We start from the raw sequence: 12,830 nt of genomic DNA on the forward strand, positions 1-12,830 counted from the left end.
CTGAGACAGTGAGAAAACTCAGCCCGCTTGGTGGGAAAAATGTAGCTAAAGCAAGTGTAAAAGCTTACAAGATTCCACAGGGGAAAGACAAGAGCAGCACCTCAGACTATCACAAACTGACTCCGCTGCAGAGGATGCTGCAGGATGAAGGGAAACACAGATTACCTACAATCCAATGTCTTTCAGGAAAATTGCCAAGTGCAGAATGTCCACTTTGCTAAAGTCATTATTCGAGCAATCTTCCTCCCCAGCTTGAAATCTCCTGGGAGAATTAATAATCAGTTTTGTGAAAGCAGCTTTCAAAAATGTCAACATGCCCCCAAAATTTCAATGCTCCCTAAACTGATTTATCAACGTACGACTGTGTTAAAGCTTAGTGAAGTCTGAGCTTGTGGGAGTGCTTGTGTGTGTACGTGTATGTGCATGAGAAAGAAAGAGAGTAGAAGTGAGAATGCGGAGTAGAAGGGGCACAGGATGTTATGTTTTATTCTCTAGTACTTTGCTCAGGGCTTGATATCTTTTTCAGAGTTTTTCAACTATAAGTTTAGGGGGAAATGCAGGCAATCATGAAAGTACAAAAAGATACAACTTCCTATCTATATTCTCTTAGCACTTTAATTTTTTTACTGTCTTTTGCCTTTGCTGAAAAAGTTCTTCCCCACTTTTTTTTTCAATTATTCCATAAAAAGGCCCAGCAAGAAACCAGTTTAAATGATAAAAAAGAAATAAGCCAAATATTTTTTTGGACCCCTGAGCAAAACCCTTCATTTTTTTCCTTTTGTAAATTGAGACTTTCCTCTCTAGTTCTGAAGCATATTTTTTCCTCCTTTCTTCAATAACACATTTCTGCTTTTACTCAGAGTGATAAAATAATGTCTTCAATTCTCCTCCACAGGGGAGTGCTAGGAATAAAATGACAATACTATTATTTTTGGTAACAAGATAGTTTTAATTTTTTTTAAACTAATTCTTCTAGGAAAATACTAAGCTTCAGCTTTGGCACCATTACTTCATTTCTGAATCTCCCTCCATCCTCCTTGAAGGTAGTTTGTTTACTAACATAGAAATTACATTCATCAATATCCAATGTTTCACTGTTTGATTTTTACAGTTTATTACATTTCCCATGGAGTTTTGAATAAGTTGGAAAAATGAGACAGAGAAAAACTGAGGGATCTGTTCAACATCAGAGATCAAGACCAAAATAAACCTTATAAAAGCTGCATCTGTCTCTCTGCCAGGATTGTACCCACTAATGCAGAGGCATATTATATGGTAAGTCACGCTTTTAGATGTGAGGATCTGTCTGCATTTCAATGTCTTTGTATATGAACTAGATTGTGATGAATAATTTCTTTCTTTCTGATACTATTTTATATCAAAACAAAATTCACAGCTCAAGTGGCAGCCCTCTTCTAGTCCTTACTAATGCTAGAGATCAAAAGAGCAGCACACAGGTCAACTCTGAACACAAGATAAATTGCATAAGTGTGCATGACACAGTAATTAAGGACTAGAAGTGTGGCTGGATTTCCTTTGTTTAGGCTTCACACAAATCACTCTCATTTTCTTCACATGGCACCTCTGTAGCCTGAAACATAGAACTGAGAATTTCTGATGTAGAGAAATGTATACAGACTATATAGATTACAGAAGTACTGTGTACAAATTGATTTTTTATTCACAAGCCATGTCTGTTCTTCCTTCACAGTGTGCATATGCTATTCCATTAACTGTAATGTGACATAGTGGGGACATCAAGCACTTTAAGTTCCTCAAGGTTCACATCATCCAATGATCGGCAAACAATATAGATACTGGAAAGCATAAGCATACAGTAAAACTAAATTCTTCGTTGAGCCACTTCTCAGGATAAATAGAGCAGTTACATGGTTGTAAATGCTTATTTGCCATTAGGAGTTTCTGCCTTGTGCTCTGGCAACTACTGTTCTTGCTTTACAAAAGAACAGTCAAAAAGTTCAAAATTAATAGCAGTGAATTCTCAAGAACACATAAGCAAGTAATGTACTTTTATAACTTGCTTACTGTGGAAGGTAAGCATTCATACTATTTGCTGCTGGGGACTGAAAACAATTCCCACTTGCCTAAGTGGATAAAAAACAAACAAACAAACAAACAAAAAAAAACCTCACAAGGTGTATCCAGGAAACATTTTTCTAGAGTGACAGTAGTACAGACAGACTGAATTATGGATTTCATCAGGTCCTTACAATGTGGTTGTGCCCTATACATGGCATTCTTTGTCTTTTCTTCTCTTTTCCTCTTTCTGAAAGTGTACCAGTAACTACACTGAAGTGTACAGATTCATAACTAATTATCCCTTTTCAGACACTAAATTTGAATGAGCTTTCCAACTCAAACCAAATTGTTCCATCCCCTACTTTGCTCATACTCTAATGCTCCAGTAATTTTAGAATGTATGTTTGATGCTCACACTTAGTAGGCCAATAACTAACACTGATTAATTGCCAGAGTCCTTTGGCTTTAAATTGGTTGTTTCCAAGTGGGAGTTAAACTTTTAACCAAATGGTAAAGAGGTGATATATTGGGCTCTGTAAGAATTCAAGTGAGGTCTGGAGGGGATTATTAGTTGGGTTCCATACAAGTTTATCATACTTTCTTCCTATTAGTAGAAAATAACTGTGAAGCTGGCATTATTTTTAATACTTATTGTTAAGGAAAGAAAATTCCAGGGCTTCCCTGGTGGCGCAGTGGTTGAGAGTCCGCCTGCCAATGCAGGGGACGTGGGTTCGTGCCCCGGTCCGGGAAGATCCCACATGCTGCGGAGCGGCTGGGCCTGTGAGCCATGGCCGCTGAGCCTGCGCGTCTGGAGCCTGTGCTCTGCAACGGGAGAGGCCACAAGAGTGAGGGGCCCACGTACCGCAAAAAAAAAAAAAAAAAAAAAAAAAGAAAATTCCACAAATTGTTGACTGTGGCAATAGCCTCAAAAATTTGATTCACTAATTCTGAAGCTTAAAAATTTTAAATCATATAAATCATATACTAAGATCAATCCAGATCACAAGTGTATAGAGATATTGTATAACTGAATCCAGAGTTATATTACAAAGATTCATATTTTGAGACATCTACCTGTTGAGTAAATATCCTATAATAAAAAGTATCATCAACACGTTAGGAAAGCACTATCATAGCAAAAATGAGTACATTTATTGTCATAAAGAATCAACTTCAGATAGGCTTCACTGGTACTCATCTGAATTTTAAGTGATTAAAAATGTGTCTCATAAAGAAACATATAATGTTTAAATAAATAAATAGAATGATAATACGTTTTGAGAGAAAAAAACTGTGAAATGATGTAGGTCATATTTTAATTGAATATTTAATAATGAGCACCTAATTTAAAGAAAACCAGAGTATGTTATAGGAAATCTTACAAGGAATTCACTTTCACCTTTTCTTTTAAATGTTCTGAATGATAGGGGAAAAAAAACAAAAATAAGAGAAAACATGTCTTTTTAGTAAAAGGTAAACAAAATGTATGATTTTAAAATCTTCTAAGTAAAATTTTATTCTCTATATAAAGGTATTTCCTATCCTAAATCAACTGACAATTCACAAAAATTAATGGATTTGTTTTCTCCTAGTTGTATTAATAACATACACCACAGACGATGAAAACTTAACAAAATGAAGAATATTAAAATAAAATAACAAAAAAAGGGAAAAATATATTTATGAGGTATTCCCCAAAGAAGAGAATGGGTAGAAGGAAGGAGGGAAGTGCTTACTAGTCTAATAACTATCTTCCGATCTTCTGATTTGCACTTTAAGGCTTGAGATGGAGCTATTAAAAAAAAAAATTGGACTGAGTGACCTAATTTCAAGAACATAGTAAAAGGTATTAAAATAGTAAGGCTGAAATTTCACTGAAGCCTTTAAGAGAAGTCGAGTGAATTCAATTTCATCCTCCCAGAACTAGTTGGCTGTAAAATAAATGTGTTCCCTCTACTTCGCATATGCACAGTGGTGGAGAGTATGGCCTCTGTAGCCAGACTGTCTGCACTTGAACCTCAGCTCTGACGCTTTGTAAATTGTGGGGCAATGAGCAAGTTACTCAACTCCACTGTGCAACACTCTCCTCATCTACAGAATGAAGACAATTACAGGTGTTCTTCATAGAGCTGTTGGACCTATTTAATAAGTTAATATATATAAAATACGTTTGACCAGTGCGTAGAACACAGCATGCAGTATAAGTTTACCTATTATTTATGTATTATCCAACTATAATTGAATCTCCATGGGGGAAGACATGTGTGTCTTTTATTTTGCTGCTTCTCCAGTGCCTAAAACAATGCCTTGCATATAACCACATAATTGGCATAAGATAATCACTCATTGAGTATCTGCTCTCTGTAATGTTAACTGTATTACCTTTGTGTGTGTATTTATATGTATATAGGCATATACATATCATACATACAGATGCACATACATACACACACATTAGTTTCTTATTAAAGAAACATTAAAACATTAAAGAAAAAGGCAAGAAATTTTTGTAACAAGGTAAATTTTAATGCTCCTGACCTAATAGTATGTGCATTGGTTTGGAAAAAAATTGGCATTACCATCTTTTGTCCTTAATCCCCTATAGAAAAGCCATCTCTCTATCTAAAATTGGTCCTTGTGTTCAACAGTTAAATACACCAAAAAGCAGATTTAGATGCAATTTTTAAAAAAGCAAAACAAAACCTTTACGTTCATGCCATACTTATTGCCATTTCCCTGAACAAAAGAACTGATTAACTTGCCATTTTTAATATAGGGGGTCAAATGTAAAATTAGCTCAGGAAGCTTAGAAAGGTACTTCTTAGGAAAGGTCTATTCAGCTGTTATACTCCGTTGCCTAGAAATTCTGACCAAAGGACAGAAAAGAAGTTTCTTTTCCCGACATTGATGAGTTAATCCTGTGTTATTACCCTAAAATATAACCACTTCCTACAGCCCACTGGATACATATATAGTTCCCAGGCTACTCATTATGTATTTTATCACATGACTCTTTAATTTTATTAAGAAAATAAAAAGGCACAGTGAAAAAAAATCCTTGATATGTCCATGGATTTGTGTTGATGCAAAGTGTTGCACGCATACATAATAGTTGGTGAAGAGTCACTCAGAGCTTGGGACCAGCCTTGGTTACAGGTTTGGCAGTTTCCATATGCCAGGAGAAATCAAACCCATTGGATCTTTGTCAGACCAATTATGCCACTGTGTGTGAAAATCCACTGAGACTGTCCTTTGAAAAGAGGGATTCTTAAGCCTACATTATTACTGTTTCAACTGACTCCCCCCACCCCTTAACCCCTATTCCTTTTCATTTGGACTTTAATGCTGAAAATATACTAGACATTTAAGACTAAATATTAGCATCATCATTTTAAAAGACTACTGTTACATTTGTGGAACAATTTCTGGACTATTTTATACAAATATTGATTTTACATTAATTAATATACCTACATGCACTTATATTGGTTGGCAAAATTAAAATAACTAAGATGTTATTTAATATCACAAATCCCTGTGAAAACTGAAAATTGCAAAAAACATTCAAAGATATGCATAAAAAGTTAGATATAATAAGCTAAACAATGAACTTCAAATTTTATGCACATGCATACATGTTATAGATTCATATTTTTTCACAAAAGCTATAGCAACTGTACCAATTTTTCATCAGTGCCAAGAACACATCTAAAGGGCTGCCTTTTGGAGCCAATCTGAAAAGGGAAAATGTTCTTTTAAAATGGAAAGTGTACCTTCCTTCCTATGAATATACCAACTGTGGTGAATGACAAGCTCATGAAGAAACAATGGTCTATTCCAATGTGTTCTGCTCAGACCAAGAATAGAATCTGCTATGGAGTGACTTGTGTCTCCCCAAAATTCATATGCTGAAGCCCTGACATCCAATGTGATTTACTTGGAATTAGGATCTTTATGGGGCTAACTATGGTTAAATTATATCAGAAGGGTAAGGCCCTAATCTGATAGAACTGGTGTCATTAGAAGAAGGGAAAGGAACACAAGAGCTCTCTCTCTGTGAATGTGCTGGCACCTTGATCTGGGACTTCTAGCCACTAGAACTGTGAAAAAGAAATTTCTATGGTTTAAGGCACATAGTCCATGGTATTTTTGTTATGGCAGCCCTTTTTGCTGAGGATACATCGCAAATATTGTGGACTAGAACGAAATGCACATAAAAGCCTAAATATATATATATATATATATATATGCAAATTCAAATCTATCAAGACTACTATATCAATAATAATTCTCAGATTTGTAGAGAGAACTATGTCAGAGAAGAGTTGACTGCAGGTAGCTGAAGGCCCCTGTTTTACGTAAAGAGGATGGGACCTAAGAGGTTTTGTTTGATTTTATTCCCCAGTTACATGTGTCACATGGAAAAAATAATAGAACCTGCCTCCTGGAATTGTTAGGAGGAGTCAATGTTATAATGTGGTACACGTCGTTGCAGAGTGATTGGCACAGAATTAAAGCTCCATAAATGATTGCGCTTAATGTTAGAGGCCGGACATGAGAAGTGAAAGAAAAACTCCCAGGAAATATTGTATGGAAGAGGAAAGGACTGTTAAAAAGTAGTGAATTTTTTAAAGTATCAAAATGGATACAAACTATTTTAAGTCTTTCCTAAACTACTTGCTTTACAGCAATAAGCTATTTCTTCTCCTTTTTCCTATCGAGATATCATAGGCTCTGAAACGACTTCAGACAAAACCCAGTGGCTATTGCTCTAAGGACAGCACACACCCTAGTTGCACCTTGATCGGGGATCAGCATAACTTTGAAGAAATCGACCAGGATAAGAGAACATCAGAGGCTTCAAACAAGTGATTGTGACAAAACAAACAAACAAAAACCCCTGAGAAACTGAAACCAAAAACCTTTTAAAAATAATGGATAGTGAAAATACCCCAAAAGTATACAATAAATGCACTTCAAGAAGGGCTTAGAGAAATTCATGGATAAGGAGAAGTACTATCTTAAGTTTCCGTGGCGTTTTACAAGTCCCAAACGTTTTATGTGACCCTCATAAGCCCTGTCATGTAATCAGAGCAGGGGTTATTATGTAAAATGACACCAGATGAGTTCAGGACTTGAAAGGACTTACATAGGGTGCACTGGCCAGTTAGTGAGAAAGCCAGGGCAAGAAGGCAGATTTTCCTATAACCTTACTAGGCTTCAGTTTTCTATTTTGCCAGAGGCTGTCAAAAAGCAAACCAGTAAGCAGAAGTTAGGAATTTCAGGGGCTTTAAACCTCATGTTTTGTAGTCTTACCTACCCTCTGCAATCAGAATTGAAAAGGGGGAAGTGTTAAAAATTCAGGTTTCTGGGATATAGTACAGACCTATTAGAACTCAATTTCTGAGAATGGAATTAAGTTAGGATAAGAAACAGCTACATGGCAATAATGTGGCAAGCATCAAGCATTTTGATTACAGTAATCTAATAATAATAGTAAGGAGAAGGTGAGTCTATTGCCATGCAGTGGTTGTACTTTTTTTTTTCCTTTTTTTTCTCCTTCTTTGTTTTTCTCTTTCTCCCAAAAGTACAGGGGTAGAAAATGAATGAAGACAGAGCACTTGGACCTGATACTCTAGGCTGAAAACAAAACCCAAACCAAAGCAAAACAACTAGTAGAAATGGGAGAAAGTAAATGTTTACTACTTTTTAACACCAGTCTTGCAATCATATCAAGCCTTGACACTTAGTGTCATCCTTCTGGTCACCAGGGCCCTGGGCCAAAATCAAGGCCACATACATTTGCTTTTGTTGGGACTGAATATTCTTTTCTGCTATAATCTCACCTTACCTCCTGACTCCCAGCTGGAGTCCAAGACACTTGGTGCCTTAACAGAGATCTCAGTCTTCTAAACTACTGAAGGCTGTTCATTCTTCCTCATGGCTCTAATCAAAATCCTCATTTCTTAAGAACTATTGATCTTTGTGAGGTGCTGACCTAGTTATCTGCTTACAGCAATTTACACCCAGGTGTGCCCAAGACTGAACCAACTCCTTCAGAGGTCATTTGCAATTTACAAGAGGTGCCGCTTAGAATCTCTGGACTTCTAAGGACTGCTTTTAATTTGCAAGGCATTTCTCAGCTTCTACCTCACTGCCCACCACTCCCCAGTAAGGGCATATTCTTTCTTCTAGACCTCTTTCCTGAGTACACCAAGTACACGTTTCTCTTTACAGATATGCTAGACTCTCATCTTTAAAAATGACTTCTCCTCAGGGGCAGTCAGAATGAAAATGGGGAAAAAAGATCCATTATCAGTGAGCATAGGTTGGTACAGTGATTGAATAATACCTGCAGGACTATATAAATTGATGAATACAGAGACTCATGCAAGCGTTCGGGTGTGTGTGTGTCCATTTTTCCTTGCAGATGAGGATCTCCACAAAAATCTTGAAAACCCATGTGTCTGCACACTTCTGCACAGCCCCTCAAAATATATCAGAAGTCTGTTGTGTGACCAGTGCCTCCCTCACATGTTTGCTTTAGTTTTATCTTTTTTAAGGGTTTGGTGTTTATACCACCACCAAGAAGAAGCGAGGAGGGGAAATCAGAGAATTATTCATTTGGTACAGAAACAAGTCATACATCCTGCAGAGAAGGCAGGGACTCTAGCCAACCTAGCAGGTAGCCTTCTGTCATGGAGACACCCACCCAGCAGGGAAAGAAAATAACAAATTAGGAGTTCTTAGAGTCCAATATAAAAGGGTCATAACACAGTCTGGTGATCCCATGTGGATGGATTTTCAGTCTACCTAGCAATAAAGCCCAGGCCCTTTGTTCATTCATTTGTTCCACAAGTACTTTGGGGGTGTCTCCTATATGCTGAGAACTCTAGTAGGCACTGGGAATGCCACGACAGACAAGACAAACTTGGGGGCAGTCTCTCTGAGCTTCATGTATCCCTTGCCTTATGTATATTATTTTTGCACAGAGGATAAGGGCCTTATTTTAGCCATCATTTTAATTACAAAGCCTTGCATGGTGTATAAAAGATATCGCAAATCAATCTATTCTCTATAAAATAAATGGATAAAAAAAAAGTCACACACATCCAAGAAAAGCGTTTTGCAAAGTTACAGATAGAAATTATTCCCAGAGAGCTATTTCAAATTGTGGGATTACTTCTGAAGGATCTCAGTTGTTTTTCTAGAGATAGGCTCAAAAATTAATTAAGATTAGAGTGATTTACCTAGTTCTTGAGGTTTGTTTGTTTGTTTTTAACCACATATGGGGTTGTTGTTTACAAAGTAGGGTAATTAATGAGATCTCCAAATTATACCCAGAACTCTTTTTTTTTTTTTTTTGGTAGTATAAAGTGTAGTTTGTGACTGGAAAAAGTTTGAAAAGCTGGGCCTTTTCTAATTCTTTTGGGAAGAATTTACCTAGGTAAGTCTAAAAATATAGTGTATTTGAAAGCACAAATTTCACCACCTTCCTCAAATGCTTTCAGTACTTTTGAATTCTGACTGGCTATTTCTTCAAAGACTTGATAAAGTTCTTAGCTAGTTCCATCAGAGTGCTGAAAAAGCTGTTCATTACTCTAGTTTGCTCACCTCAGAAATAATAATGGTGCTTTTTTTTCACTGATTACGCTGAGAAGCAAACATGCATTCAATGCTTTGACCCTTAAGAAGCATAATGCAAATATAATCTATAATCATCATTTTTCTGCTCTGTAATCTTCTTTTTAATATAGTAATTTCATGAGGACAAAGACTCTATCTTATTTTTCTTTGCATACCCAGTACCAGCTTATATTAATTGTGTTAAAAGAAAAAAACTTTATTTAAGCCAGTCTCTAACATTCCCATATTCCTCTTTATTTCTTTTATTATTATTTTTTGCGGTATGCGGGCCTTTCATTGTTGTGGCCTCTCCCGTTGCGGAGCACAGGTTCCAGACGTGCAGGCTCAGCGGCCATGGCTCACAGGCCCAGCCGCTCTGCGGCATGTGGGATCTTCCCGGACCGGGGCACGAACCCGTGTCCCCTGCATCGGCAGGGGGACTCTCAACCACTGCGCCACCAGGGAAGCCTCATATTCCTCTTTAGATTTTGTAATGGAGAAGGAAGTATTGTCTTGTCGTTTTAAATAAAATATCCAAATGCTAAAATATATAAGGTGGGTGGGTTGCTCTGAGTTTATCTCCAACTCTCCACAGAAACCTCCCTACATGGCAAATGCCAGTAACTGAAAAGGAGACCTGAGGAGGAGGATGACATCTGGGAGCAAGGGGTTGGAGCAGAGAGAAATCTGGAAGTCTGTGCAGGGATAGGAACCAGTGGCGAAATGCTCAAAGATTTAAAAACAAACAGAGGAATGATAACAGACTTCTCAAAAGCTTGTTGCTGTTGATTATTTTGATTCAGCTGAAAAGCACACTAAAATCCTTGGGAGTCTTAGTAATTTTGTTGTTTTGATTTATTATGTTTTTCTAATCATAACAGTAAAATAACCACTGTTCCCTACCCCGAACAATCTAGAGGGATGGTTCTCAATCCTTTTCAACTGCTTCCACAAAAAGACAAATTTTTTACATAGCAACCAAAAGCAGGAAGACACACAGGCATACAAACACAACTGAAATAAAGACTGCACAAGACGATATTTACCCTTACTACATGAATGGTGTACTTGAAATTTTTCTGCTTTATTTCATATCTTTCGAATTGTGGTATGGTAGAAACTCACAAATTGATTCATGTCCCAATAGTGTGTTGCAACCCAAGTTTGCAAAATTCTGCCTTAGAATGGTCCTTGTGAAGGTATTCATAAATACCCCCTCCATGTGGTTACAGATTAATTTATCCCCAAATTCTGGACTTCTTTTTTTGGTCTTTTGGTCTGTAATTTGTTTTGAGTTGATGTGATTTGTTACAGGATTTAGTTTAAGTATATATCTAAGGAACTTTACTACTTGGGATGAGGAAACATAATATTTCCTAGAAGCCAAAAGTGGAAAGAAGTTTTTTCACCCGTTTCTTACACTGGTCCTTGTGCTCAAAACAAAATGAGAGGTTGATGAAAATTAGGTTTTATTCAGGAATTTCACTATATTCTCAGTGATATTTCTGAAAATTTCTATTTTGCAAAATTAAATAAACAGCTAATAAAATAAAAAGCCTGAAATACATGCACTGGTGATTTACATGGGTTAGTGTGCATTTCCTATCATTCCACATTTTAATGTTGTTCCAGTATATATTTACATTTCATAAAGGGCTTTTATATTGACAATAATTCACCAAAAATTTCTCAAGAGTCTTGAATTCTTAGTATTTCCAAACTTGGGGAAAACTTTAATAAGGCAGATGATATGATAAATATAAAATTATCAAAGTTTTCATATGGAACACTTATTTTTAAGCACATAAACACATACAACATAACAAATAGAGACATAAAAATATAAACAGAGAGAGTTAGAGGGACCATACAGAGAATTCTTGACTTACTTAGCAAATCACTATTTATACAACTAAACTTCGGCTACCTGCTTTCTCAAAAATATATAACGTGCTGAATTCTCAGAAGCTGCTTGAACTTATGTTATCTGACATCAAATAGAATAGCCTTCAGATAAATGTAGTCCACAAAAATAGGTAGCCACATATTCCTTCTGAATGTGACCACAGTGACTTCAGTGAATCTAACTTAAAGGTTCTAAATTTTCTTAAGGAATTTAATAACAACAGCAACACAAATCTTAAAAATTCTACAGATATTTTGGTCAGTATTTCAAGATTAAGGAAAAACCAGTCCATTGGCAGTGGCTGTGGTAAACACAAAATAAATCTCTCAAGTTTGTCTTACAGACAATAATTTTTATAAATATTGCTCCAAGTCCTTGTATACACATGTGTGGGAGCAAACACGCACAGTGGCATTTAGAAATACACCCACACAATGCAAAGGAGACACCATCCTTCACTCTGACAGACCTATCTCCCTGATCTGGAAAAGGCTTTGATTATGTAACACTTTAAAACTATTGATCAATTTAGGATTTTATACAAAGTCATTTTTTAATGTATTATAGACAAAGACTTCATAGACTTAATTTTTCTTGGTTTACACAAAGCCAGAGTCTTAAAATCATTGTTGAAATATGCTTTTGGTTTTTTTTTTAAAAAGACTTCACTGTTAAGTTCTGCTAACCACCATTCTGAGAAAGGAATTCCTGGTGACTTAGACATCCATTAGTAGCACATTTCTTTATTAATACTGTTTCTTTTATACGTTTATTCCAATACTATTTTTCCTTAAATGAGAAAAAAACAAAACAAAACAAAAAACCTTGAAAATCAGATGCACAACAAGTGGGACAAGCAGTGATTGGCTGACACCCCACGGCCAAGGGCAGGCTCCAGCAGGTTGTGAAGTAGCAAGGTCATCAGAGTATGGTGCATAATGGAGCATCATATTAGAGTGGAATTCAGCCAAACACAGTAATGTATGGATGCAGACGCATCTGAAAGAAGGAAAATAAAGATTTATGCAGGTCAAAAAAAAAATGCTATGAAGAAATTTCCCCAATGGCTTATGCCCAATTGGAATGCTGTGATGGAGGTTTTGGAGCAGAGAAATTTTTATTTGCAAATTATGTGTTTGTAAATAATAAATATGTTCAGGGGGAAAAAATTAACTTGTCAGATGAATCCTACTTGGAAGCTTTAATAGTTTTTTTTTTGTTTTTACACAGCATTAGAGTTCAATAATCTGGAATTTAG

At 36.2% G+C, this 12,830-nt stretch overlaps 1 protein-coding gene across 11 annotated transcripts in view; it reads right to left on the reverse strand.

Annotated features, from left to right (window-relative positions):
* The window catches only part of PCDH7 (protocadherin 7), a 409,263-nt gene that overhangs the window by 387,355 nt on the left and 9,078 nt on the right, over nucleotides 1-12,830 (reverse strand). Inside the window, exon 2 of one of the 11 annotated variants that reach the window (XM_049708856.1) lies at nucleotides 11,379-12,571. The exons of the other annotated variants lie outside the window; for them this stretch is intronic. Coding sequence (XP_049564813.1) covers nucleotides 12,536-12,571 — 36 coding nt within the window. The 3' untranslated portion in view covers nucleotides 11,379-12,535. Of the gene's footprint in view, nucleotides 1-11,378; nucleotides 12,572-12,830 lie in introns of those variants that run through there. 11 annotated transcript variants of the gene reach the window in all.

The sequence above is a fragment of the Orcinus orca genome, chromosome 4 (genome assembly GCF_937001465.1).
Source record: "Orcinus orca chromosome 4, mOrcOrc1.1, whole genome shotgun sequence".
NCBI lineage: Eukaryota > Metazoa > Chordata > Mammalia > Artiodactyla > Delphinidae > Orcinus > Orcinus orca.